Genomic DNA, 24,411 nt, shown 5'->3' on the forward strand with positions numbered 1-24,411 from the left:
GCAGGGCTAAAGGAAAAGTCCCCCAGCTCAACTCTGGGTTTTCTTCAGGATCATGAGCATGCTTGGACTGGAATGGTGATGCCTTCATTAGTCAGTGGGAATTTCTTCTCTGGCAAGTAAAGCTACAGTCCAATGATATAGTTAATTTGTTTTTCGAGGGCTCTCCCCTACCAGATCAAAGCAAACTGTGGCCGTATGATGGTACACTAATCTAGCTTAAGCTCATTCTGCTGCTGCAGTGTTCATGAAATTTGAGGCATTCTCCCTGTACTCACATGCTTCCTGCTAAAGCAGGCAATCTCTCAGTGCTATTTTACGTTTACACTCATGTGGGTATTTTCTGTCCTCCCTCCATTGGGATAAAGCTGGCATGAAGTCAGCATAAACACTGTATCATGTGCGCTGGATAATTTGACAGAAGTACAATTGTGTCTTCATACCAGATGTGGATCAACTTAGTTCTAGTACTGAGGCCAGATCAGTAGAAAAATTGAAAAGCGCTTGGAATACATGAGCTTGACTACCAACAGTTCACAAAACGGGCTGATTAAATTTTGCTTACCTAATTGTGTTTTTTCCTATGGCCTAATTCTCTTTTCCTGGCAAGAAACATCTAAAATCTGAGAATGAAGTAGTCATTTGCATAGTTATTGAGTTGATGATCGTGTATCAGTGCTCCTCACAAATGCATGAGCATAACATCTTTGCTGTCCTAGCAGATGGAATTGCTGCTCTTTGGGCTTTAGCTTACCTTTCTGACTACTTCTAATATATGATTCAAACTGTTTGTCTTGGAAGTGATCTTGCACAGCAACCCCTGACCTGAGCGCTACTCTGCTGCTGCAACCCTTTGCACAGACAACTACTTGGGGAAGAAGGAATAAGTAGTCAAGGTGAGAGTTTTCTTTGCATTAAAAATGTAAGAGAATGAATTCCAGAGTTGGAATGAAACAATTCACCCAGACTTCCAGCCAGCCTGCAACCCTGAGACTGCTGACGTTTTAGGACTAAGATATTTGTATATTTGCAAGGTTTCTTTTTTTTTTTTTTTTTTTCAAGCTTTGGTCTAACATCAATAGTTGCTTGTTCCACTCTCCATAGATTAGGGAAATGAAGTGGTATCATAGAAGGGGCAAAAAGGTTGAGATAGCCAGTTCTCTCCTAGGAGCTCCTGGCCACGTTTGCTGTGCATGACTTTTCATTTCATCAATTTTCAAATATGTTTTGGTTTTGAGGACTAAGATAATGTCCCTGGTAGCTTATGGCTGCAATATTGGGCTCAAGCCTACATGTGGGTGTTGGTGTTACCTGTGTGCTGTAAGGGTATCATATAATCATACCTTTGTCTAGGATATCTAAAAAGCAAATTGTCCTCAGGAGAAAAGAGCTATGGAAGAATTCAAGGTGAGAAGCACTGAGCTGACTGATCTGTGGATGGATAAAGCTTAAAACTGGTCAGGAATCTTCTGCCAAAATAGCTTTTTATCAGGGCATGTCAATTTGTTGAAACTCCAGCTTTCACAAAGAAAGTCTGGCTAGAACAGTTTTTTTTTCCTCTGATCAGGAAAAGTTTCCCAAGGCCAGGCTGTTTTGAGGGTGAATGCAACATGTGAGCAGAGCAAACCCCCAGTGATGAGGCCAGATGTAGAAAACAAAGGCTCACAGTCCTGCCTTCAATGATCCTTATTCATGCAAATAACCTCCGGTACAAGAGACAGAATCACCCTCCAGTGGCAGTAGGTATGAGGAGTCTATAATGCCAGTGGAGGGAGGGAGGGAGGGAGAGATTCCTGTGCCTAACTCACTGAGGTGTGTTCTGCTGGTACTAAAGGGCCTGGGAACCGGGGCCTTGCATGGGAACCAGGCAGTGTTAGCATCTGAACTTGGACTTAGGAAATAGCTGGGTGTCCTAATGTCTGGGCTGTTCCCACGACTGTGGGTGTTCTCATATTCCCTGGTTATTGTCTTTCTCTCCTTGAAAACCTTCAGCTGGTTGATAGCAAGTTCAGGAACTGAGTCTGATGCTTTGCTCTCCGCCCTAGTGGCGACTTCTACCTTTGTCTGTTGCCTTGACAAGAAGTCACCCTGTCTTTGATTTCCTACCTACAGAAAACATGGATTTAATTTTATGATGCTGATGTACTTTATTCCCTACAGACTCCCCAAGATTTGGGGTCTAGAGTCCTACAAAAGCTCCTCAGAGCTCTAGATAAGCCTTTGCCTTGCCTGGGTACAGACCGGTTTTTTAGCTCCCACAGAAAGCAGAGGGCAATGACTGGAGGAGTCCCCTTCTGCAGGTGAGATGGAACGAGCCGTCAGCAGGGGCAGCAGGCTTAAGTTCCCCCTTTTTAAAAATCCATGTAAACTTCCTTCGTCTTTGGCCTCTCTTTCAAGCATGGCTGTGGTTCAAGCGTACGGGAGCACGTCCTGCTGCCGAGGGCTGTGCTGTGTGCGGGAGGGGAGGTGCGCGAGAAGCGCTGACTCTGAGGGGATCCCAGAGGCAGGTTGGGTGCTGGACCTGGGCTGCGTGGGGCGTGAGGGCTGCAGCAAGTCAAAGCCAGGAGCAGAGGGCTTGGCAACCACTCTGTTTCTTTTTGGAGGTGGTCAGTGAAGAAGTAATCATCGATCTGATACCTTACGTGCCTCTGCTTTTGCTGTATGTCTGGGGTAGCGGTTACAAACCTGACGACACCTGCTTTTTGTTCTCAAGCACTCACCCGTGACAGTGCAGGTGGAACCGCGCCACCTCTTTGCTTTTTCTTTCCTCTTTTTTCCCCCTTCCCAGCGAGGTGAGGGAGGAAGAAGCTGCGAGCAGCGGCGCTCGGGGCTCCTCTCCCCGACGAGGCCGAGCGGGGCTGACAGGAGCCGGGCGGGAGGCGGCGGGACCGCTCCGTGAGGCGAGGCGAGGCGCGGCGCGGGCATGCTCAGTAGCGGCGCCGCCCCCCCCGCCCCGCAGCAGCCGCCCCGCGCTACGAGGAGCCGCCGGCAGCGGGAGCGGAGCCGCAGAGCCGGGAGGGAGCCGGGAGGGAGCCGGGAGGCAGCGGCGGCGGGGCGGGGGCAGCGGCGGCCATGTGAGTGCGGGACGGGACGGGACCGGCGGGGGGCGGCCGGGGGGCTGCGGGCATCCCGGGCGCTCCGGGCGTGGGGCTCGGCGCGGGTCGGGGGGCGGCAGCCGGGGGGCGAGCGCTCGCTGCCCGCTCGGCTGGTGCCCGCAGCGCCGGGCCGAGCCCCTCAACAGGTGCGGTGCCCGCGGGCCGTGTGCTCCGCGCCGCCGAGCCCGGCCGGTCCCTGCCGGTCCCTGCCGAGCCGCTCCTCACGCGGAGCCGGCGGCAGCGCCTGGCGGTGGCTAAGCTGTTGCTTCGTGCTGGCCGCTCTTTCGGTCTCCTCCGCGTCTCTCGGCTCTGCTCTGACGGAAGCGTCGCTCTCCGCTAGACGAGGCTGAAGCCGCCAAAGTCCATCCTGAAGGCAGAAGTGTGCTCAGTTCCGTAAAAATCGGTCCGACCCGTGTTCGTTCCCAAAAGCATCAGGTAGCTAGAAGCACGGTGTTACTATCGGCTCAATTCACTGCTCGGTTCCAGGGACTGCCGAGGCGGAGCAGGTGCCTAACGCAAACAGGAGAGCTGCACGGCAGTACGAGATGCGTGCGGGGCCGGGAGCGGCTGGTGCTGGGTGCTGGGTGCTGGGGGAGAGCTGGGGTCCTTCCCCTGCAGACAAAGAGGGGTGGAAACAACCTGGAGCCTACAAGAACACAACGTGAAACGTTGGCTTTTTCTTTCACGGTATTGCCCATGTAACGTCTCAGACAATAAGGTTTTATCCATGTTGTCTGAAATGTGCTCAAAGCAGGGTGCTCTTTGGAAGCCAAAAACCAGCTATCCAGCAGCATTTTCTGTATGTAAATACGGAACTTCATCTGGCAAAAGCTGGTTCACTGTGAGCATCTGTTGCCTAGCTGTGCTTCTGTCAGGAGCCGGATGATGACATCAAACGCTTTTATTTGTGTGTGAGCTGTTCTTCAGTGATTAATACCAGAGTTCGCTGCTGCAGTATTATACAAATGAAACTGCTCAAACGCCAAGCTGTAACTCAGGTAATGTTTAACTTAACCTGCGTGTATTTCTGTCGTGGAGCACTGAGGTGTTCATGAGAGAATTTGTAAATAACAGCAGAAGAGGTGATGTGGTGCTAGTAGGACTTGGCTGTCCTACTGTAGGGGCCTCACAGCAGACTTCTGACAGGAATTAGATGCAAAAGAGAAAGCGGTTTTTGTTTGTTTCGGCAATATAGACTTTCAGTTTGATAGTTGAGACAAAGCCAAGACAAATAAGCTGCTTGTCATTGGCAGTGTCAGTTGGCTTCCGTTTCATTGCTAGGTATTGTAATGACAACTTTTTTTGAACATCTGCATGAATATTACGTCCCAATAGCTTCTGAGTTACCAATGAACAAGAGAGATAAACGTGTGTTAGCTATGGACTTGGAGCAGCAGCTACTACAGCTGTAGTTCACTGGACTATAAATGCTAATTGGTCATGGCCACCAAATGCTCTGTAAGGTTACCTCTGCTGTTACACCTAGAGTATTGCACACATGGACACGTTTCTTGCATGTCTACATGGGCACACGCGTGGACAGAATGCCGTGTCTTTGGCTGGTGTGAAGTAGCATTGATACAGGACTCCTCACTGGGTCCGTCCAGCCTGGTGTGCTGCGCCCTGAAGCAGCTTGCAGGGAAGAGTACTGGGAATAGGGGGTGTGCAGTGGATTCCCAGAGTGCTCTCCCAGTTTGTACTGATTTAAGGCTCGGTGTCTGAACCAGAGGAAGGTTCTTTGTATTTCATGACTCCCAGTGGATTTTGTTGGTGTTCTTTCATGAAGGTGTCCAGTTGCTCTTTCTGCGGCGTCCCGTAGCAAGGAGCTCCACAGCTGAGCTGTGCGGGGTGTGAAAACTGCTTCCTGATGGGTTTGAGCTAGCAGACACCAGACTCGCTCTGATCTCTTATATTGGAAATCAGTGATCAGTGTTCCTTATTCACCACCCTCTCCGTGACTCCTGACTGTGTATCGCTCCAGCAGACCTGTGCTGATTTACGTCAGGTGGCAATCTGCCCCTGTGGCCTCTATAGCAGCGAGTACCGCCCAGGGCAGGGCAGGGACATTCAGCTAATGGACATCTCACCTTGATGTGGGCAGAGGGGAAGTTGTGGCATATGAAGGTTTAACAAAAGATGAGAGAGACTAAAGGGATCTAAAGCAAGAACAGAGAAGGGCTGGACCTTGCCAGTGCAGCTGGCTGTTCCTGATGTAAGGGAGAGGACAAAAACTTACTTGGAGGAGATACAAGGAGCAGCGAAGGGAGATGAGGAGAAGAAAATGGAGCACAGAGCGGAGGTGCATATAGGCATTGTTTATCTCTGGGAAATAGACTAACAGCAGCAGGTGAAGTACGTGGTTTTGTTTCTTGTACAATGGTCACATCTCAATAGGTAATTATATGTAATAGAAGCTTATGGCATCGTGTTATCTGCTGTTTACAGATAGGTCAGTGACCAGACAGCAGGGTGCCTTTGATTACATTAATCCAATATAAATGTGCTCTATTGCAGGGTACAACTTTTGTGAGACAAGCAGCAAAGCAAAGCACCTGGCTCTCCCTGGGGCAGAATTGCGTCACTGTATCTCATTCCTAGGGCAGCAGTCAGGACTTTCTAAAATAAAATAAAAAAATCCTTCTGGCTGCTTTAGAGCAGCAAGGAGAATATCCTGGAGGGGACAGACGGGATTAAAATGGTTCCACCAATTGTAATGAATATGTTCAGGTTGAATTTCTATTCACTTTCTCTGAAGGAGTGGCATGGCCAAGGTCTCCTGCTGTTAGGAGAGCAGTACTTAGCCCTCCTTCTGTGGATGTAATTTTATGGAACTCGGCAAAATCGCCCTAGGCTGCCCCTCCTTTGTGCTGATCCGCAAAGCCAAACCAATTTAGTACAGTTCTCATCACAGTCCTCATCCATTCCTTAGGGAGTTTAGTGGCTTGCAAAAGTGGGTACATACAGAGTATGTCCTAAGAAAGTATAAATAGCATGAAACGGAGGGATGAATTTTGTAAGTGGTGCGGCTGTTCTGTGCTGGTAAGTGTCTGTGTTCCCTTAGAAATACTTTCCAAAAGAGCTCTGGAAATCCGTGGTGGCAGGAAGATTTGAGTCCCCTGTGGCTCTCAGGGTTTTACATCTCATGGTCGGATGCCTCAGACTCAGAGAGGCTAGGTTCAGTCTTGGTGTGTTGTGGTACTGATTTTTCTGCAGTAAGCCAAAGGGACTGATGGTTTGAGGGTCTTCTAGTATTGGTTCCTGCAAGCGTAACTATGAAGGAGTGGGTTGTTTTTCTCATTGATAAGGGATGTAATGGAGCCTGTAATGAAAATAGCCAGGCCATGCTCAGTGAAGTGGGGATACTGAGAAGGTCAGAGGATCGCACCTTCAGCATGGTTTTATTCTGACCCTTGTTTGCTGGCTCTAAGGCTCACAGCTCTGAATAGGAGCCCAGAAATAGGGGCATCAGCAATTGGAGCTGTGACTTTGAGACATCAACAGAAGTGTGTACGTGCTTTGCCCATTGCTTGCTTCCCTTGACTTACTCTTCAGTGGCACCATGCAGTCAGGGATCATCTTCACGTGATGCATTAGGAATAAATGTTTCCTGCTCATGTTAAGCATTATTCATGGTACACACACTTGTGCTTTGAAACACGGGTGGCCCAAGTAGGTCACAAATCTTCTGGATATTTGGGTGATGAGTGTTTGAAAGTGTGGAGATCAAATCGGATGTTGTCTTGAGGGCCTCAGCAAAGAAAATAATCTCAGGATGGGAGCACTTGGAAATTACCTGTGGCAAGTACAGACAAAGTGAGTATGTTTCATGGTAAACATTCTTGAAAAGAGGCTAATGCAAAGCAGGCAAAACCCAAATATATTTAATTCAGTGGTTCCTTTCCTTGGGATTTAGCTCTGTCATTCTGCTCTGCGTCAGCCATAACTTGTCCATGTTGACCTCCAGGCAGTCTGTAGGATGGTTCCAGCTGTACATTGACTTACAGGATAGTTGCAGTGGCTGTATTGGAAGCTGAATTGGTCTGCCAAAGGAGCATTTCTCTTTTTTAGATGCAATTTACACAATTAAGACCTTACTGAAAAATGCCCATCTAGGCCGTAGAGCACCAGGCAAATCCCTGTTTGTGCACACGTATGTACAGGATGCTCCCAGGAGGAACCGGCACAGCTCAAGAAAAGGCAGCGAGGTATTAACTGTGGTTTTTTTTCCTTCCCTTCTGCTGCCCTTCTGCCAGAACGCAGGACGCATAGAAGATTCTCACTGACAGCTTTAGCCAAATGTTTATGGTGCCCTGGAAGGGGCAGAACAGCCCGTCCCAAATAAGTATAAATTGACTGAACTGCTCATCTTAGACAATTACAACTTTCAGAGAGAATATCCTCTCTCCTACGTCATTCAGTGCTGTCTGCTGTCATTATTCATAGCCATTACCAGCAATTAACTAGGCTGGCATTTTTTAATGATGCAATTGCTTTTTCCCTGTCTGTACTTGAACCCTCTAAACTCTCTTCCATTATTCATTGAACAACCACCAAGTGATTGCAAGGTGGTGTTGGTTTTTTTTTCTAACTGTTCAGTTACGAAAACCTTAGGTTTTTCTGTGTAAAGTAGTAACTCATCGAAATAGATGTCTGTACATTTGCAAGTGTTTTGTCAGCTGCAATTATATTGTTGCTTCTGTACTAGGTGAAATAATTAAAATGGAAGTTCCTGACCAAATGATCTGAGATACCTAATCAAGTTTCTTGATCTCTTCAGATGCAAAATTTAATGAGAAATATGCAGAAAAAGTGCAAGTCTTTTATTTCAGACTAAACAAGAAAGAAATTTAATTTATCAAGTGGCAGCTCACATCTGCTGGGCTCAGTATCACAGGGTCAAAAGTGAACTCTTCTAGAAAAGAGGTTCTCCTGTGATGAAGATCAAACCCATATTGCTTCAGTAATTTTTGTTTGTTTTTCAGTGATTTCTATATGTAAACCAGTAAAGGTATTGAAGTCAAGTGCTGTCACCACATATTTATACATCAGAGCTGTAGTTTGCTTGTGCTTTGGGAGCACCAAGTAGTGGACAAATTTGTGTTTGTGAGGAGTCAGTGCTGTGAACCTCTCTAGAGTTTTTATTCCCACAAAACACAAATGCTTCTTGAAATCCAGCAGGCTCGGTGCCATGCCCACTGCCCTGGGGAGCCTGCTCAGTGCCCGACCCCCTCTGGGTGCAGAACCTTTCCCCGACGCCCAGCCTGACCTGCCCCTGTCCCAGCCTCGTGCCGTTCCCTTGGGCGCTGTCCCTGGGGAGCGGTACAGGAGCTCCGCAGGCAGCACTCCTTACATCCGTGCTGGTAGCAGGCACCTCTTCTTCTGGGGCTGTCAGAAGCATGACAGATCCTCAGCCCAGCATCTCCCCTGTAGCCCCAGACCCCCTCCTTCAGTTTAGATTTCCTGTACCTCTGTCAATGAGATAAGGAGTGGGTTTTCCCCACGAGCCTTGGGAGCTGCAGTTCTCGCTGGAATTTATCCCTGAACCATCAAAGAGAGCAGTGCACTGAAAGTACTGAGCTCTGCTGAAACCTGTGCCTGTGGGGATCTGTGAAGGAAAAGACTTGGGAACTGACTCCATCAGCTTCTCGGCTTCTCCTCCACACTGGGAGGCTGCCTCTGGGTGGGGGGTTTGTAATGGGCCAGTTTCCCTTTTAGACGCCGAGGTCCTGAGTCAGGCAATGTGCCAACTTCCTAGAAATATGTGGGTCCTAGGAAAATTTTCCTAGAAACTACGAAAATCATTCATTATCCCTAAGCCCACTTGTTATCTACTCATGGAGGTTAACGGTTAGAAATTACATTTGTTCATTTGAATTTGCATATAAAAATAGCTCCTCTTTATCATGCTAGGGAATCTGGCCCTACTTAGGGCCTTAATTGCAGCGTGCAGCAGTAAGGCAAAGGGCACTGCTGCTTGAAAGCACAAACCGTATCTGCTGTCATCCCCCGGATGTTGGCACAGGCTATTGCCTGCAAGGGTTCATATCCCATGGGATAGTGTTTTGTCCACATTTGGGGGAGTTTAGATGGAAATTCTAAGACTCAACATTTCTTACTGCTATCTATGATCCTGGAAAACACTGAAAAAATGACAAAACTTCTTTACCTCTCTCCTCACCCCCTTTACATTGATCTGTGGGAAAGCTTCCTGAGTTCCAGCTGGGTTTGCCAATAGCTGCAGAATGGTTCCCCCTTCTGTCTGCTTCATGTGTCTCCAGCAGGATCCATTTCCAGTGTGTGCACAGAGGGTAGCTGCACCCAATCGCTGTCACCCATGGCGACAACTCAGATTTGGAAAGGGAGGCAAAGAAACAAAGAGCTTTGATCAATAGCAGCAAAAGCAAAGTTGTCAGCTAACCCTGGAAGGTGTGGAGCACGTTGTGCTGTCGCCGAGCAGGTAAAATGTTTGGCACTTTGAGTAGCTGAACATCCTCAATGGGATCAAATCTTCCAAAACAGTTATTACAAGATATTTAACTTGCCTGTTTGTGAACATGCAAAGCTGCCTAAATAGGCATCAGATTGAGCGCTGATAAGGAAAACTCTGGCAGGATGACCTTGCAGCCCTTTTATAGGGCTGGAGTGGTGGATGCTGCCGGCCTCATTTGCTAGGCCGGGTTCTGGTCGAGTACTCGTGCTGCAGGGGACAGAACCGCATACAAGTATGGCTTTGTTTGCTTTCCATCACGAGTGCAAGGAGTGACAGAACAATCCTTCCAGAAGGCTTTGGGTTTCTGGTTGTCTCCCGCGCTTGTAAAGCAGGCAGACATTCGGTGATTGCTTCCAGCCCGTCAGACCACCTGCAGATTTGAAGGCAGAACTCCCTGAGCTGGTGGCAGCGCTGCGGATGTGAGCCTTTCCGCTGGCTGGGATCTGGGGAGAGCTCAGCTCGAGAGCGGGCACTGGCAGGATGAATCAGCAGATATCTTCCTGGAAGCACTGACAGTCTGGATATCCCAAGTGTTTAGCAGAGATCCCACCGGTTTAGAAAAGTCTGCTTCTGAAATGTTTGATTTCTTTCCAGCAAGGAGCGGTACAGTCATTCCCTGACAGCTTTGATTTTCTCTCCCACACATACATGAATATCACACAGTGACATTTTTTCAGCAACTCTGTTTACTAGCTGATATACATACAGAAATATTTCAAGTCACTTAACATTTTGATGCTTTTTTCTTTGCATTGAACAAATTCTCCTAGGGAGACTTGGAGAAGGGAATGGAAAGGCAGAATATGTCCCACGTCATGGCATCTTGACACTGAGCTGCGCAATTTTCATGTCATTTCCCAATTGCTTAGTGCACATTAAACAATATGGTCTACTGTATTTCCTCTCCATAACAGACATGTGGCTATAGCAGCAAAACTAAAGCGAAGGCTTTTACAGTAGCATGTTCATTGCCCTCGTTCTGACAACCAGTTTTAGCCAGTTACCTCCACTGGAGAGCGAGTGGGTTTCCTTTTAAGTTCTGTGCAGACCGAAATGTTTTAGCAGTGGAGTATGCCCCCAGCAGGAACCAGGGCTGACAGGTGCTTTTCTTGTTCAAGCCCCACCTGGCAAAGCCAGCTATGAACTTTGCAAGCTGATGTTGTTCTTGTTGCTGACTCCCAGAAGCTGCTTGCTGAGGACCTCCTTCACCATGGTTTTAGAAGTAAAGCTTCTTCTCAGTCCTGAGCCTCCTCTCCCCACCATTCTTGTCTCACGAGCAGTCTGGGTGGTGGCACTGGTCATGAAGAAAGAAGGGACTTTGGCTTAGAGCAGAGCAATTACAGAATCAAAGAGCGTGGGGAGGTGAGGAGGGGCAGGGGAGGAGGTATATTTGTTTAACAAGACAGATGGTGAGCGTGGATCAATCAAGAGGTGGCCTGCATTTTGGGGAAGGGAATATTGTTCCCAGGGAGAAGAGCAGAGCTCCTCTCTCAGAAACACCCTCAGTCCTGTCCATGTACAAGAGGTACCAAGATTTCAGCGTAACTTGCTGTAGTCTTGGAGGAATCTGCAGTTCTCGTAGCAAGTGAAAGAACTCCAGAAACCCTAAGTGTGATGGCACTGAATGGTTGCTCCTACTGATGTCCCTTAGACGATCAAGTGCTGACCAGCAGAGGGAAAAGGAGTCCAAGAGGTCAGATCTGTTTAGGAAGTTAAATCCCAAATCCTCACTGACAGTATGACCACTGGCTCTAGATCAGGCTCAGCTAAAGCATTCTGTACAAAATAGCTACGCTCAGAGCTGCTGCAGTAGCACAGCCTAAGGTGAGGGAAAGCACTAAGAAAATATAGAAACAAATGTAGCCCAGAAGGTAACTCCCCTTGAATTACGTGTTACATACTTTGCTGAGTGAACCTGAAAAATCCTCAAATATTGTAAAAACCTTTAACAAGCTAACTGGTAACTAGCCAAATGTTCATTTAATTTAAAACCATGCTTCTTTTATTTTGTGCTTTTTAAAAAACTTTGCTTCACCATGCTGTGATTCTGTGATTCTGAGGTGTTTGATAAATATTTTCTTGATAGCTTAAAAGAAAAAAAAAAAGTCATCTGTGACTTAAGGTGAAAAACAGTGCAATAAATGAAGAACCCCTCTCATGTGACAGGCAGTAGAGCAGCATTATGAGTATTATCTAACCAGGTGGGGACAGCAGCTCTGAGTGTGTGAGGAAGAGGAGACAAACCCAGGTGTTTACACTTGCAGCTCGCTGTGCCAAGCCCACGCTCAGTCTCCTGCTGGCAGCAGTCCCATGGCAGTCTCTGGCAGCCAGGTGTCTCAGGCAGTGACTCACATGCTGAATACAGTTCTCTTGCTGTCAGTGTGCTCCCTTGTTAACCTGCAGATGGGCCATCTCGAAATCTGCCTCCCTGCAACTTCCCGGTAGTGAATGTGACTTGTCTGCCTGCATTTGAGACTTCTCCCTTCCTGAGGCTGCTTGATTACAGCATCAAGATTCACCAAGCATCAGCTACAGCTCCAAGTGACTGAAGAGGGCTCCCAGCCTAACTCCACCTGGAAATGTCTCTCCTTTGAGTCTGTTTGGGGGTGGCAGTGTGTGTTTCTGGGCTCCAGCAGCAGAAAAACGTATTAAACAGGCTGTCAGTGATGGCAGCAAACAGGGCTGTAATTCCCTGGTGTTGTCAAATAAGCAAAGGGAATCCCTCTGCTCTGAGCTACAATTTCGTCTAATTTGGTCAAAGCAGAATAGTCTGGGGTGATCTTGGCTGTCTTGTTGAGAGACTGAACTAGGCAAAGTTAGCTCCGTTCTTTCGTATGGGACGAGGCTGATTGCAGGCTGAGGTCAGCAGCCAATTCACTTAGAGCATTTGAGGAACTAAGATGAGGGCCTTGACTCTTTCTTGTGTCAAACAGAACTTGTGAATTTTAGGCAAGCCTTTATGTTTTCTGCTCTGCCAAGCTCCGACTTTGCAAATCCTTCTCTCAGGAGCAGTAAGGAAAAATGAGAGCTGTCAGGATGGAGGAGGCTTCTTTTGCTTTACTCTCACAGCTCAAACAGCAGCATCACAGACGCTTCAGTATGTGCAAAAATACAAGGCACATGACCTCTGAACAGGCCGAACAGCCCGATACCGTCTCTTAAGCAAGACTTGAAATTTTAAGCAAAGTTTTCTCTTTCTCAAAGTCTTCATCAGCTAGGAGAACTCTCGACATTACTGTTACGCACGTGCAAAGGTAGAGAGATGGTCATACTGAGCCATCCTTTCTTCAGTCCCAGTTAAAGGACGTTTTGGACAGAAGTTGACTGGCTTTGTACTGTACATGTACGCTGGGATTATGGTGAAGAGAAATAGGATCTCTGCCCTGCTAAAAGTGAAGGAACATAATAAATTTCCCTATGTGGTATTGATGCGGGAAGCACTACTGAGGCAATGCTATTGCTTCTGCTGCTAACACACGTCTGTCAATGAGCCCTGTAGTAGGGCAGAATCAGGGATCACGTCTTTGGGATGGAGTAGGTTGTTTCTGCTTTCTTTTAACTATGGATACAGAGAGATTGAGTGAAGAAGATACAAGGATAGACTGGGATGTGGGACAGCACCACCCACTGCTCCATTAGGCATCACACTGTCTTCCCGTATGACACAGAGAAGGAAATCAGTGCTGTCTCAACCCTCTTGTCTTCAAAGTGGAACAAAGGGAAGATGTTGTAGTTGGCTCTCCTTTCCTTTAGAAAAGAAAAATAAAGGAAAAAGACTCAGGGACTATGTTTAGCTACCTTTAAGCACAAGACCTCTGCCCAATTAATGTGGGGGCATTTGGAACTGATAGTTCCTTACAGTTATTGCCAAAAACAAAGCAAGGTTCTTTTGAGGAAAGCTTTACTTTTCCAGAAAATAACATATTTTGTATTTCCAAGTGCAACAGATTTTATGTAGAATTGCTCTTGGGTATATTCAGATGAACTTGGAGATCAGAGACAAATAAGTTGACCTTGCGAGGATTAAGAGAGAAGATATTAATACTCTAATAGGAATGTGAGATTTCTAGGTGCGAAGATATTCAGAACAGGAACAAACACCTCTGCCTAGGAGCATGAAGTGTGTTTGTTTTTTCAAATTGCTGACTTTTTTAGTGACAGCTGCTTTGTGCAAAGGGGTATAGAGGGGACTTGATTTAGATGTTTCCATGATGCCGTGCAAGAGCTATTCTACATATGGACGTTGTGATGCAAAGCATGTTTTACTTGACAACTCGGTGTTTTGTTCTGTCTTTAGAAATAAAATCCTGAGAGGCTGGTGGTTTTTCATGTGTGTGTTAGATGGGTTGTTTTGTTATAGGCTATTTGTTTTGTTTATTTGTTTTTTAGACTATCTAAAACTGAGAAGTTGCTTGACAAATTAGAAGCTTGAATTCAGCCTCCCCTTTTGGGGGCCTCACCTCCAGTCCACTGAGGTGGCTGATATCTCAGTTCAGGCAATCTGGATATGGAGAGTACTCTCATCTTCCCAGATGTGATGTTGGTGCTTATCTTTTTAGGTGTCCTTGATAGCAAATTTATAGGTATCCTTTATACCAACCTTATAAATATCCTTCATAGCACACCTAATGATAACAAAACAGTAACAAGTATTTTGTCATTTGTATACAGCATCAGCCTGGCTCACTTCTAATTTTACATTTGATTTCTTAAATAGTAATATATTTTAAAAAAATAATAATAATTAAAAAAAAACAGTCATGCTGTAACAGGTGAAGGGAACATAAAAGCTATGGACTGGGGAAAATATCTTCTCTTTCTCTCTTTGAAGAGAAAAAGTAAATTTCCTATGGAAAGATCAAAGCACCTAACGTTAATGGATTATGACAAGGTTAAAAAATATGAAGAAAATAATAGGTTGAAACATAAAAGAGGGAAATAGATAAGAGTGTTTTTTGTTGGAGATATAGTTAGATGGCTAGCTAAGTACTTGAGATTTTGTGTTGTAGTTAAAGAGCTGTTAGTGGGAATAGCGATTTCTTTCCTCATGCCTGGCACGATCTCCACCTATGTGGTGCCAAGGTATCCTTTGAACTGTAATTGTGAGTTCCTCTTCCACTGCAGTGCTCTGTGCTAGTGGACGACAGCCTAATGCATCCTGTAACTCAGCCAGACCCTCTCAGGTTGACGCAAGACTGATGTAATAACTTGTAAAGTCACTTTAATAGTCCAACAAGGTCCTGCTGGAGTAAAAAAAAATACATGGAGCTAATCAAAGGGGGAAAAAAAAAGATAGAAACCTGCCTGGTGAGTTAGGAAATGTTCATGGGTGAGGAACACTAGTACAACATCGGTTCAGGTTCTTGTACCGTATCTAGAAATTAGAAGGTAAGCGGCCTTGACCTGATTATTTGATGTCTGGAGTTCTTGATAATAGGATAAAAAATAAATTTAGAAGCAATAATTGAAAGACAGCTGCCATTGTGTGATTTATGAAGTATGTCAAGAACTGTCAGGGTATTGAGGCCTTGGCCAGCTCCAGATATAAGGCCCATGCCTCCCCCACAACTTCTGGAAGGCCAGCACTGCTTCAAGTCCTTTCTGTGGCATGAGAACACAGCGTGCTTTACGTTATGCTTGGCATCTGGTTGTATCTTTTCCTTTGAGCATCTAAAATAGATATTTGGAGTTGTGGAGCTTTACCAAGCTCTGCAGCAATTGCTGTTTGCCACTTACATTCTGGGCCTACAGAGACGTGTATGTTAAGGCCTGGCACCTCATAGTTAGAACATTCCTTAATTCCTTCAAAATCAATAAAACAGGATATTGAATGAAGACCACCCATCTTAGTGCAGCACCCAAGTTTAGATACTGAAACTTCAGCTGGTCAGCCTTTGTTTCACCATGTTGTACCTCCACGAGGCAGTAACCAGTGGGCCCTGCTCACCGTGCCATTGCTGCCAGGTCCAGCTGGCTGACCTGCTCTGCGGGGTAAGAGGGAGTGCTACTCCCATAGACCATTCACAAATACAAAAATGGGGTGTCCCCTTCTCTTCTATCTCTTTCTGCTCCACCAAGTTGTGTATTGCTGTTTTTTTTTAATAGGTTGTCTGTTATACCACCAATCATTTCCATTTCTGCATTGATGCATGAAAGATAACATACAAAACATTGCTACAGTAGGGTGCTACTAGGAGATGATACTGGCAACACATGCAATTAGCCATATTAATTTATTTCCTTTTAATAGCTGAGAAGAAAACACATGGAATCAGTGAGCAACACAACCTCAGTTTTCATTTGAAAAAGGAAATAGAGAATGATTCATTCTAAAGCCATACGCTCCAAAGGAGGAAGATTTGAATTATTAACAACATATCTAAACATGATGAGTGCTGACACCTTAATCTCTTTTATTTTTACTGCCATGGATTTTCTTCGCATGCGGTGAGAGAATTCACACTACGGGAAGTGTTAATGGTTTCACGCTTCCTACCCATTTTTAGCCGCCTAATTTATGGAAAATCATAACTAGGTGAGTCACTGCTTTCACAGGATTAGTGTGGCTGACACAGAGTTTTGGGTGTTCCTTTAATTTCCATATTTGCTTGAAAGGAACAACAGGCCCACATTAAAACTGTTAGTGTTAGGTATTACAGTAGAGTTCAGAGACCCTGCTCTGCTCAGTCATGTGCAAATATTGCAAGAGATGCTCCCTGTCCCTTTAAGCTAACAACTGGAGGAAAACAAACAAAGAAAAGAAAACAAGAAAGAATTTATCTGCATTATAGATGGTGTGAGTTGGGATTGTGTCTAATTGAATGGGAGTTAGATATTTGCAAAGATGATTACAAATAGAAACAATACTAGGAACCCCACTATAAACAGCTCTTCATCCTGCAACAGCCATTGCAGAAGCACATTTAGTTTCGTCTTGATCTCAAGAGGTTTTGGCTGGGCATTCACAAGTTACAAAAAAATAACAGCCAAACCTGAAGATCAGGGCTTGCCCCTGACAGTGAATAGAAGAGTAAACGAACCATAGGTTGAAATGCATTTGGGCTGTCTCTACCATCAACGTAACAGGAGAAATTCAGCGTGTGAAATACTCAAGTACTGAATAAGGTGTAGCTTTCATAGTCAGTGGTCTTTGTAATAACTAACTCACAAAGGTCTGTTCAGTTTAGAGTGCAGTCTCCAGCAGGTAGTAACAGATTAAACTTTACAAAAATCTTGAATTCATTTTTTTTAAACTAATTTACTGTTTTATAAACCTCTTAAACTTGTTGCAAAAGTCATGTATTAACTGTTATATGTCTTTCACCCATTTAGAATTTCTTAAACATCCACAGTTTTTTCTGCTACTGTTTTTTTTCCGTACAATTCTACCTCCAGAGGCTGTTTGCTTCAGCGCAGATTTCTGATTTAAGGAGCCCATATCTCACTGCACAGCACATACCAGGTAGTAGGACTATCCATCTTTATCTTCAGAGTTTGCCTTGCCAGGAAGCCTGTTGTGTTCAGCTGAACAGTGTGGACCTTGTGCTGGATTAACTTTGAATTACTGTCCTAAAGAAATTTTAATTTTTAGGTGCTCTCTGTAAATAATAATGAAATGAACTGTCACTAAGTCTCCCTTTTTGTTTTCCACTGGAGAGCTTGTGGGGAATGTACCTAGAGAAATGATGTTACAAGTCATTTTTTGCTTAGGGTTCCTTTTCTCTCCCCAGTTTCTTTCTGTTCTGTCAGCATCTTTTTTCTCACATCCATTACCCTGACTTAAGAAATAACAAGGTTCTTCACAACGGTGCTTGAGGACTGCTATGTTTGCTGCATGAATTCTGAGGCAGATCTTCAGCTGCTATAAATTGAAGTCACAAACATTTTTTTTCAACTAAAGATTATACTGTCATGTATATGCTATCCATTTGTTTTTCTAGTGTTTTTAAAATGCTTGAAAAATTTAAAAACAAAAGGAAAGAAGTGGAATGAAGAATAATATGCATAAGGTTGGCAAACAGTAAGTTACTGGTGCTTGTTGAATGCTACGTTGCAGATACCAAGTATAGATCATGTTAATCAACTGCTGTACATCCGAGTCTTTGAGTACCGTTGTACTCTTCTGAAAGAGGTGTTAGAAAACAAATCCCAAATGACCCTTAAAATATGTCACCAAATTGGTTGCATGAGAATGGTTAATCAGTAATGTAGGCAAGTAGAATATCATTCATTTGACCATCCATTTTCTTTCAGCCTGAAGTTACATGTTCTTCAATTGCTGTTTTACAGTATGAGTTTATTGTGTAGATAGAAGCCCGTTGGAACTGCTGCTTGCTGAAGAAGATTTGAAGTACTTTGAGTATTGAGTGCTGAATTGTTCCGTCACACTCCTGTGGGACGGTTTTTTGCAATGGGAATGTGTTTGGACTGCATATTATTATTCACTGACCATATATATAGGTTTTTCAGGCAAAAATATTTGGAATTTCATTCTGAAGTTAACACAAACATTTGTGTTGAATGCTTTTATTAGTACTTTCAAAACACTCTGTGTTTTTTATATTCTTATTTCACTCAGGGCAGTTGAGTGACAGTGCAGAAGAAAAGAACAAGAACAGCAACATCCTTTGAGAGATGAATCGTTCAGTTAAAAGGAAGTGTCTTCCTCTACTGGAGAGCCACTGACATCACTGAGGCGTAAGGTGTTTGAGTAACAGTAGCAAAAACAGAGGCTGAAAAAGAGGTGTCTAGATGCAAGGCTTCTAAACTGAGCAGACTTTGGCCTGCGTTCCCACGGAAATGCAGCTTATGTGATTGCATCTGCAATACTCTGCTAAACATGGTGGAGTGGCAAAGACCACACAGATATCGATTCCTAAATATTGCTGGGAAATTAGTGGATAGGTAGAGATGAGACACAAATTATTGTTGCCAGATGAGGGAAAGTTTTAAGGGAAGCCCAGGAGCTATTTGGTTACTGTAGCCAGCCATGGGCAGGGATAGTCTAGACCTCACCACACCACCAAAAGTTTTCTGCTGCCTGATTCTCCATAGTAGGGGAAGAGGTGGAGAAGAGCTGGTGGATATGGCTGGAAATGGAAGCACTGCAAGTTGGCTAGTCTTGCAAGATGGCAAGGGAGGTAAGCTGGAGGTATTTTGGTGACAGGGAAGTGATGTAGCAATTTTGGATGTGAAGCCAGGCTTTATTGGTTTGGGTTTTCATGGAACAGTTCATAATATAGTCTGCAAAGGCTTTTTCTAATTAATGAAATCATAAACAGAAATAAATGGAGTAATTCTGAATATTGCTGGTGTTTTATTCAAGTAGAAGGGATAAGACTCAGTCATGGTACCAATAAAAAAACTCACCACAGAAAATGCAGAAATATACAAAGTCAAGAAGTATGACATTATACCGTTAGCATTTGCTCTACAAATAAGCCAATGGATTGAGTATTTGTCCTGCTTTGATGCATTTTGTTTCCAAGCAAACTAACATACAAAGGATAAAAATAAAGTATGACATTACTAATACACTTTTTTTGGCACCAGATACTGAAATCTATGCTTCATTCTGTGGTGTGTACTGCAGAAATTTCTAAGTGAATCCAATACATATCTTCAAAGTAGTAACTGACAAGTTAATAAAAGCAAGAATTAGCAGACTCGGACCTGCTTCTTCTTTCCTTTGTTCAACTCAGTGCATTCATACAAGGCTAGACATTCTGGAAATTGTCCATGTTTAATGGATATAGTTAGAATAATTTTAATACCTACTTTATTTGCTGCCTTTTTTTTTTTTTTTAACTGAATCAAGCAAATACGTTCTTTACTCTTGGACATTGACAATTGCCTCCCATCACAGCAGAGGACATCTAAAACAGTGAGATGGAGCTATACCCTGATATTAGAAGCACCTTGGACATGGCCTGATACAATGTGGGGTTGTGGCAGTAATGTTTTACTATAATTGCTTTCCTAAGATGACAGAGCACTGCAATTCCTGTCATTTTTTCAGTATGAGTTGAACCCAATGTATGTGATTCAGGCATATTCACTTGACAGAATGCTCTGAATTTACATGATTAGAAAGCTCTTCAGATTAAATGTAATTCATCAAGGCATTTTTCCTAAGTAAAGTACCTGTATCAAATTGGCCACTTTTTCTTTACAAAGGTGGGAGGAAAATAATCTTACTGAATTCACAAAAAATCTATGAACTGTCTGCACATGCCATCAGGTAGGTAGGTAAATAACGTTTCTAATTAGTTCCAGATGTAAAACAGCATGTGCAAGATTGAAGGCTGAGTTGAAGTTCTTAGAAAAAGAAAAAAAAAACACTACAGAATAGTACTACAAACTTCTGAAATGATGGCTTTTTCAGAATATCAGACCCTCAAACCTATTGAATCTCATAAAATGTTAGTCAGAATCTTAATAAGAAAAATGCTTAGATGAAGTGTTAGCAAGTTCTTTACCATTGCAGTACCATTCAGGAATATTATAACATAGAATTATGCAGCAGGTTCTCTGGAACCTTGCCATAAATAATAGTTATGTGGTCTTAAGACATCAATAACCGCTCGCAAACTGTTCTCTTATGCTAGTTTCAAGCTCCTCATATTTCTGTTAATCCACATACACACAGATGGTGCATTACATATGATGACTGCCTACAGTTATGTGAATGCAACACAGTTGTTGCAACTAGTAAGAACTTGCATTTATTTTAAAAAGCTGTGTTACTACTCAATAATTCAGATGTTTTGATATTTTTGAGATCCTGATTCTGCAATAAATTTACGGAACAGAATTTGGTACAGCTTTAACCAGATAAGATCACAGCAGAATGGAAGACTGGAGTCAAGACTAGACAAGAGCTACCTTGGTAAAAGAAGTCAGATCTTTTTTTTTTTTCATCACTTTTCCTTCCCTTTGTGAGCACAAAGTAAAAATTAAACTTGCTTTAACCACACTTAGTCGGATGAGTGTTGTTGAGATTATGTTAATTACTGGTTCATTATTGGAAACTGTATCCTGGTCTTCTGACTCATAAAAGACTTCAGAGTCTCTGTTAATGTTTAGCAACTTTACATATGAGCAAAATAGAAAAAAAAAAGCAATACCATTGAAGATGAGATTATTATCAAATAACTTTTTTCTACAAATTATTTTTTTTCTGCAAGTTACAGATTGATTTAGATTACTTGGATGTAGCAGTGTGGTGAGTAGCATAAGCCCAAGGCTTGTACTTTATTCTAAACTTGAATTAGCAGTTACTGATAAAAATCTAATTAATTCAAATAGAGGTTGTTTTGTGTGTGTGTGTGTGTGTTTTTTAAATGAACTTTGACTTCTTGTGTACTGTAGCTTTATTTCACATGGTTTACTTTTTTAAGCAATCACAAGTTTGTTTGAATCACAGCAAGGATTGGTTTGCTGATGTTCATGGGTTTATTATTTGGAATCTAGCCTTCCCTTAAAAATTTGAATTGATAACCCACTAATCTTAAGCCATTATGTTTTTATTTGTTAGGTTGGAGAATAATATCTAACATTTTATCCCTGTTCAAATATTTGCAAGCTTTGGTGGTCACTTCTTTTTGAGGTTTTATTTGAGATGTATACATACATACGCAAGTGTCCTGGTTTCAGTTAGGACAGAGTTAATTACAATTACCTCAGTCTCTCTCAAATAACCAGCATAACAAAGTCCTGCACCAGTAACTTTTATGATTTTGAAATGAATCAGTACTTCACAGCTTATTATTTCTTTGACTTCTCAATTTGGAAATGCCTATGAGAAGTTTGAGCATCTTAACTAATTTTTTTCATGACATTTTTTTTGAAAAATCATTCGCAAGTAATTTTTCTGAGAATTATTATTCACTGGATTACTGACAAGCTGTTAGTTGTTTTTACTTGAAATCTCATGGAAAAACTGAAATGTGGTCTGTTCATTTAGGCTGGATTAATTCTGTAATTGTCTCTTCAGTTTAAACACTACGGAATCAGGTTTCAAAATCTGTTTCCCCAATAATGTTGTAATTTTTTTTTATCTTTCTGATAATATTGGTGTCAGTTAACTCACGTAAATATTCTCAGACAGCAGGCAGCGCACATTTTCATGTTTTCGTGTGTGTGTGTGTATATATGTTTAGGAAGTTGGCCAATTCTAATTAAGACTATGAAACTGAATCAACTCAATTTTAAAGAAAACAGGCAATGAGGGAATCCAGCTTTGATTTGAACAGGTCCCTCTACAGCTTAAAATGTTAAAATACACTCTGCAAAAATCTCGTAGGTGCTTCTCACAGAATCAGTGTGGTTTTTACAAAAGTCAGCACCTGAGAATTCTGAGTGGGCAATAATCCAGATATTAAAAGAAATGAAGTGTTGAGCTTGGGAACTATAGAAGTTGAAAGTGCTTATAGGATTACCACAGTGCCATGGCTTGGCCACCACAAGTTAGTCTTTTTGGATAAATACATTTCAAATTTTATTGTAGGAATAGGCATGTTCTAAGAGATATACTTCTCAGAGAGACGACAACATGAAAGAATGCACTGTCCTGCTGTTCTGAATGTCTTGCTCCTTTAAAACTTTAAATCAGTATCTTGGAAGCAAAAAAAAGTCCTTTACTCTTGCTTGGCCACCATGTGAAGTGGCCCTGCATCTGCCATGAGCCAGGTATCCTCATCTGGCACACTGGCGATGCCTCAATGCTAGTGCTGTGCAAAATGACATCTCATTTCAAAGGCACAAGTCCTGTGTCATTTTCAGATTAGCGATGACCCAATATCCCAGAGTCTAACAACTTCGGGGAAGTGGAAAGGACAGCTCTGGGCTGCAGATTTCTAAAGGCAAATAAGGGGAGGCTTTTATGCAGAAATCCCACTGGCCCACACTGAATTTTATAGCAACTGACTGATATATGCATGCACATCTTTCATATGCACAACTCTTTCTGTTCTTCATATTTTAATCCCTCAGTTGATTCATGATGGAGGGGCCTATGCTACAGAAATGCTTTGGCCAGTCCTCGCTTAGGGGCTCTAACATTGCAAAGCATCCTTGCAAAGACTGATAGCTCTGTCTGGTGCTGTAGGCTTTGCTTGAGTTAGAAATGCTAAATGAACCATCAAAACACCTGATATGAAGTCTTTCAGAAAACAAAAACCAAACAATCAAAAACAGAGAAGGCTGAGGCAGACAAACCTGTTTCAGATATGAAGTAGAAGTCAGTCCTGCCTGGAGATAAGGGAATGGCCAAGATGATCTCCTGAGGCCTTTTCCAAATAAATTTCCTATTTTTCATTATTCTGTTAGGAGAACATAAAAAGAAAAAAAAAAAGTAAAACATCAGTCAAAAGGATGTCTCCTACCAGAAACACTCCCAGCACTGTGAAAATTAGTCGATTACATTGGTAACTGACTAACCTTGTGTGGCTATGTCTCACTTCCCTTTTTCTTAGTTCCTGTCCTGGTTTCAGTTAGGACAGAGTTAATTTTCCTCCTAGTAGCTGGTAGGGTACTATGTTTTGGATTAGGTGAAAAGTCCTTGGCTTGGTGTAAGCACTGCTCTGCAACAATTAAAACATCAGCATGTTATCAGCGCTCTTCTCATCCTAATCCAAAAGGATTAAATCACTGATCTCCATCGTGCATGCAGCCACATGAGAGTGACTCGTTTTCTGCAAGCTTCCTGTTGCTTAGTAGCTGTTTGTAACGTGGAAGAGAGTTGGGAAAGTAGTTGTGAGGTAAGAGGAAGAGGGCTGGGAGGCAGAGTGTTCCTGGCTGCCTACAAAGTATTTGTGAATGAGAGGTGTTATTTGATCTAACTGCGTGAGGAATTTTGTCTCCTCCCAGATACAAGGTGCATGAATTTGCAGGCTCTGCTTCTCTCTGTTCCCTGCAGCATCCAGGAAAGTTAGTTATGCTTGTGCACCTTGATCGTATGCATTTATTTACCACTGTGGTACCACTTTGTCTTTTAATAACATCTCTTTGTTACCTAGGGAACGGGTTACAGCCCTGTGCGTTCTTTCCCCTGGTGCTTCATGTTTACGTCTGCCATGCACAAGGCTCCCAGTATCATCTGAAGTACTGCACGTCTGAAACCTGTTGTGCCAGGCCTGCATTACAGTGCTGACACCAGCATGAGGAAAATAGAAAAGATGCAGGATCCAAGAGAATCAAAAAAAAAAGTAATAGAAAAGTAATAGGTCTATCAGTGCATTGAATCTCGCTGTAAGTAGGTGAATTTGTAGTGGGCAGGTGACATTAATTCCAATACTTAGTTGGGATAGCTGTAGAAAGTTAACTTTTTTAACAGAAAGAAATTCCACAAATAACATTTGCTTCTAAGCTAAAGCCTGGTCTGTGTCCCAGCCACGATTGCAGAAGGGTAATAATTTGCCTTTCGAGGGATGTAACACAGATGGAAAGATTGAGAGAGCCCCAGTGCTTGTGATGCAATTTTTTTTCTTTGTTTATAAAAACAGAACTTCAAGTCTAATTGGAAATGGATTGCTTTGTCCTAAATAAGATTTTTACCAGTTTCTTCTCACTTGAGTAACATGGGCAGTTCAAATTTTGAGTAAGTCCTTGACTTCTAAAGTATCACATATTTATATCTGAAGCATTTCTCCTCAATCCTAATGACCCTGTAGTTTTCAAAAGGAGGAGTTAAGAAAAAGTGGTTACTTGTGAAATATTATAAAAATGATTAACTTCCAAGTCTCAGATGAATGCTAAGCAGAACAGTAGTAGTCGTACAGCAAAAATGGAAGACAGTTACCATTTATTTAAGAACCCCAAAGGTTGCTT

General features: G+C 43.1%; 1 protein-coding gene across 1 annotated transcript in view; it reads left to right on the forward strand.

The window, feature by feature from the left end:
* The first annotated feature begins 2,958 nt into the window (after nucleotides 1-2,958).
* The window catches only part of LOC118247027 (vesicle-associated membrane protein 2-like), a 39,432-nt gene continuing 17,979 nt past the window's right edge, over nucleotides 2,959-24,411 (forward strand). Inside the window, exon 1 of the mRNA XM_050712535.1 lies at nucleotides 2,959-3,071. Coding sequence (XP_050568492.1) covers nucleotides 3,070-3,071 — 2 coding nt within the window. The 5' untranslated portion in view covers nucleotides 2,959-3,069. The remainder of the gene's footprint in view (nucleotides 3,072-24,411) is intronic.

This window comes from Cygnus atratus, chromosome 9, assembly GCF_013377495.2.
Source record: "Cygnus atratus isolate AKBS03 ecotype Queensland, Australia chromosome 9, CAtr_DNAZoo_HiC_assembly, whole genome shotgun sequence".
Lineage (NCBI taxonomy): Eukaryota > Metazoa > Chordata > Aves > Anseriformes > Anatidae > Cygnus > Cygnus atratus.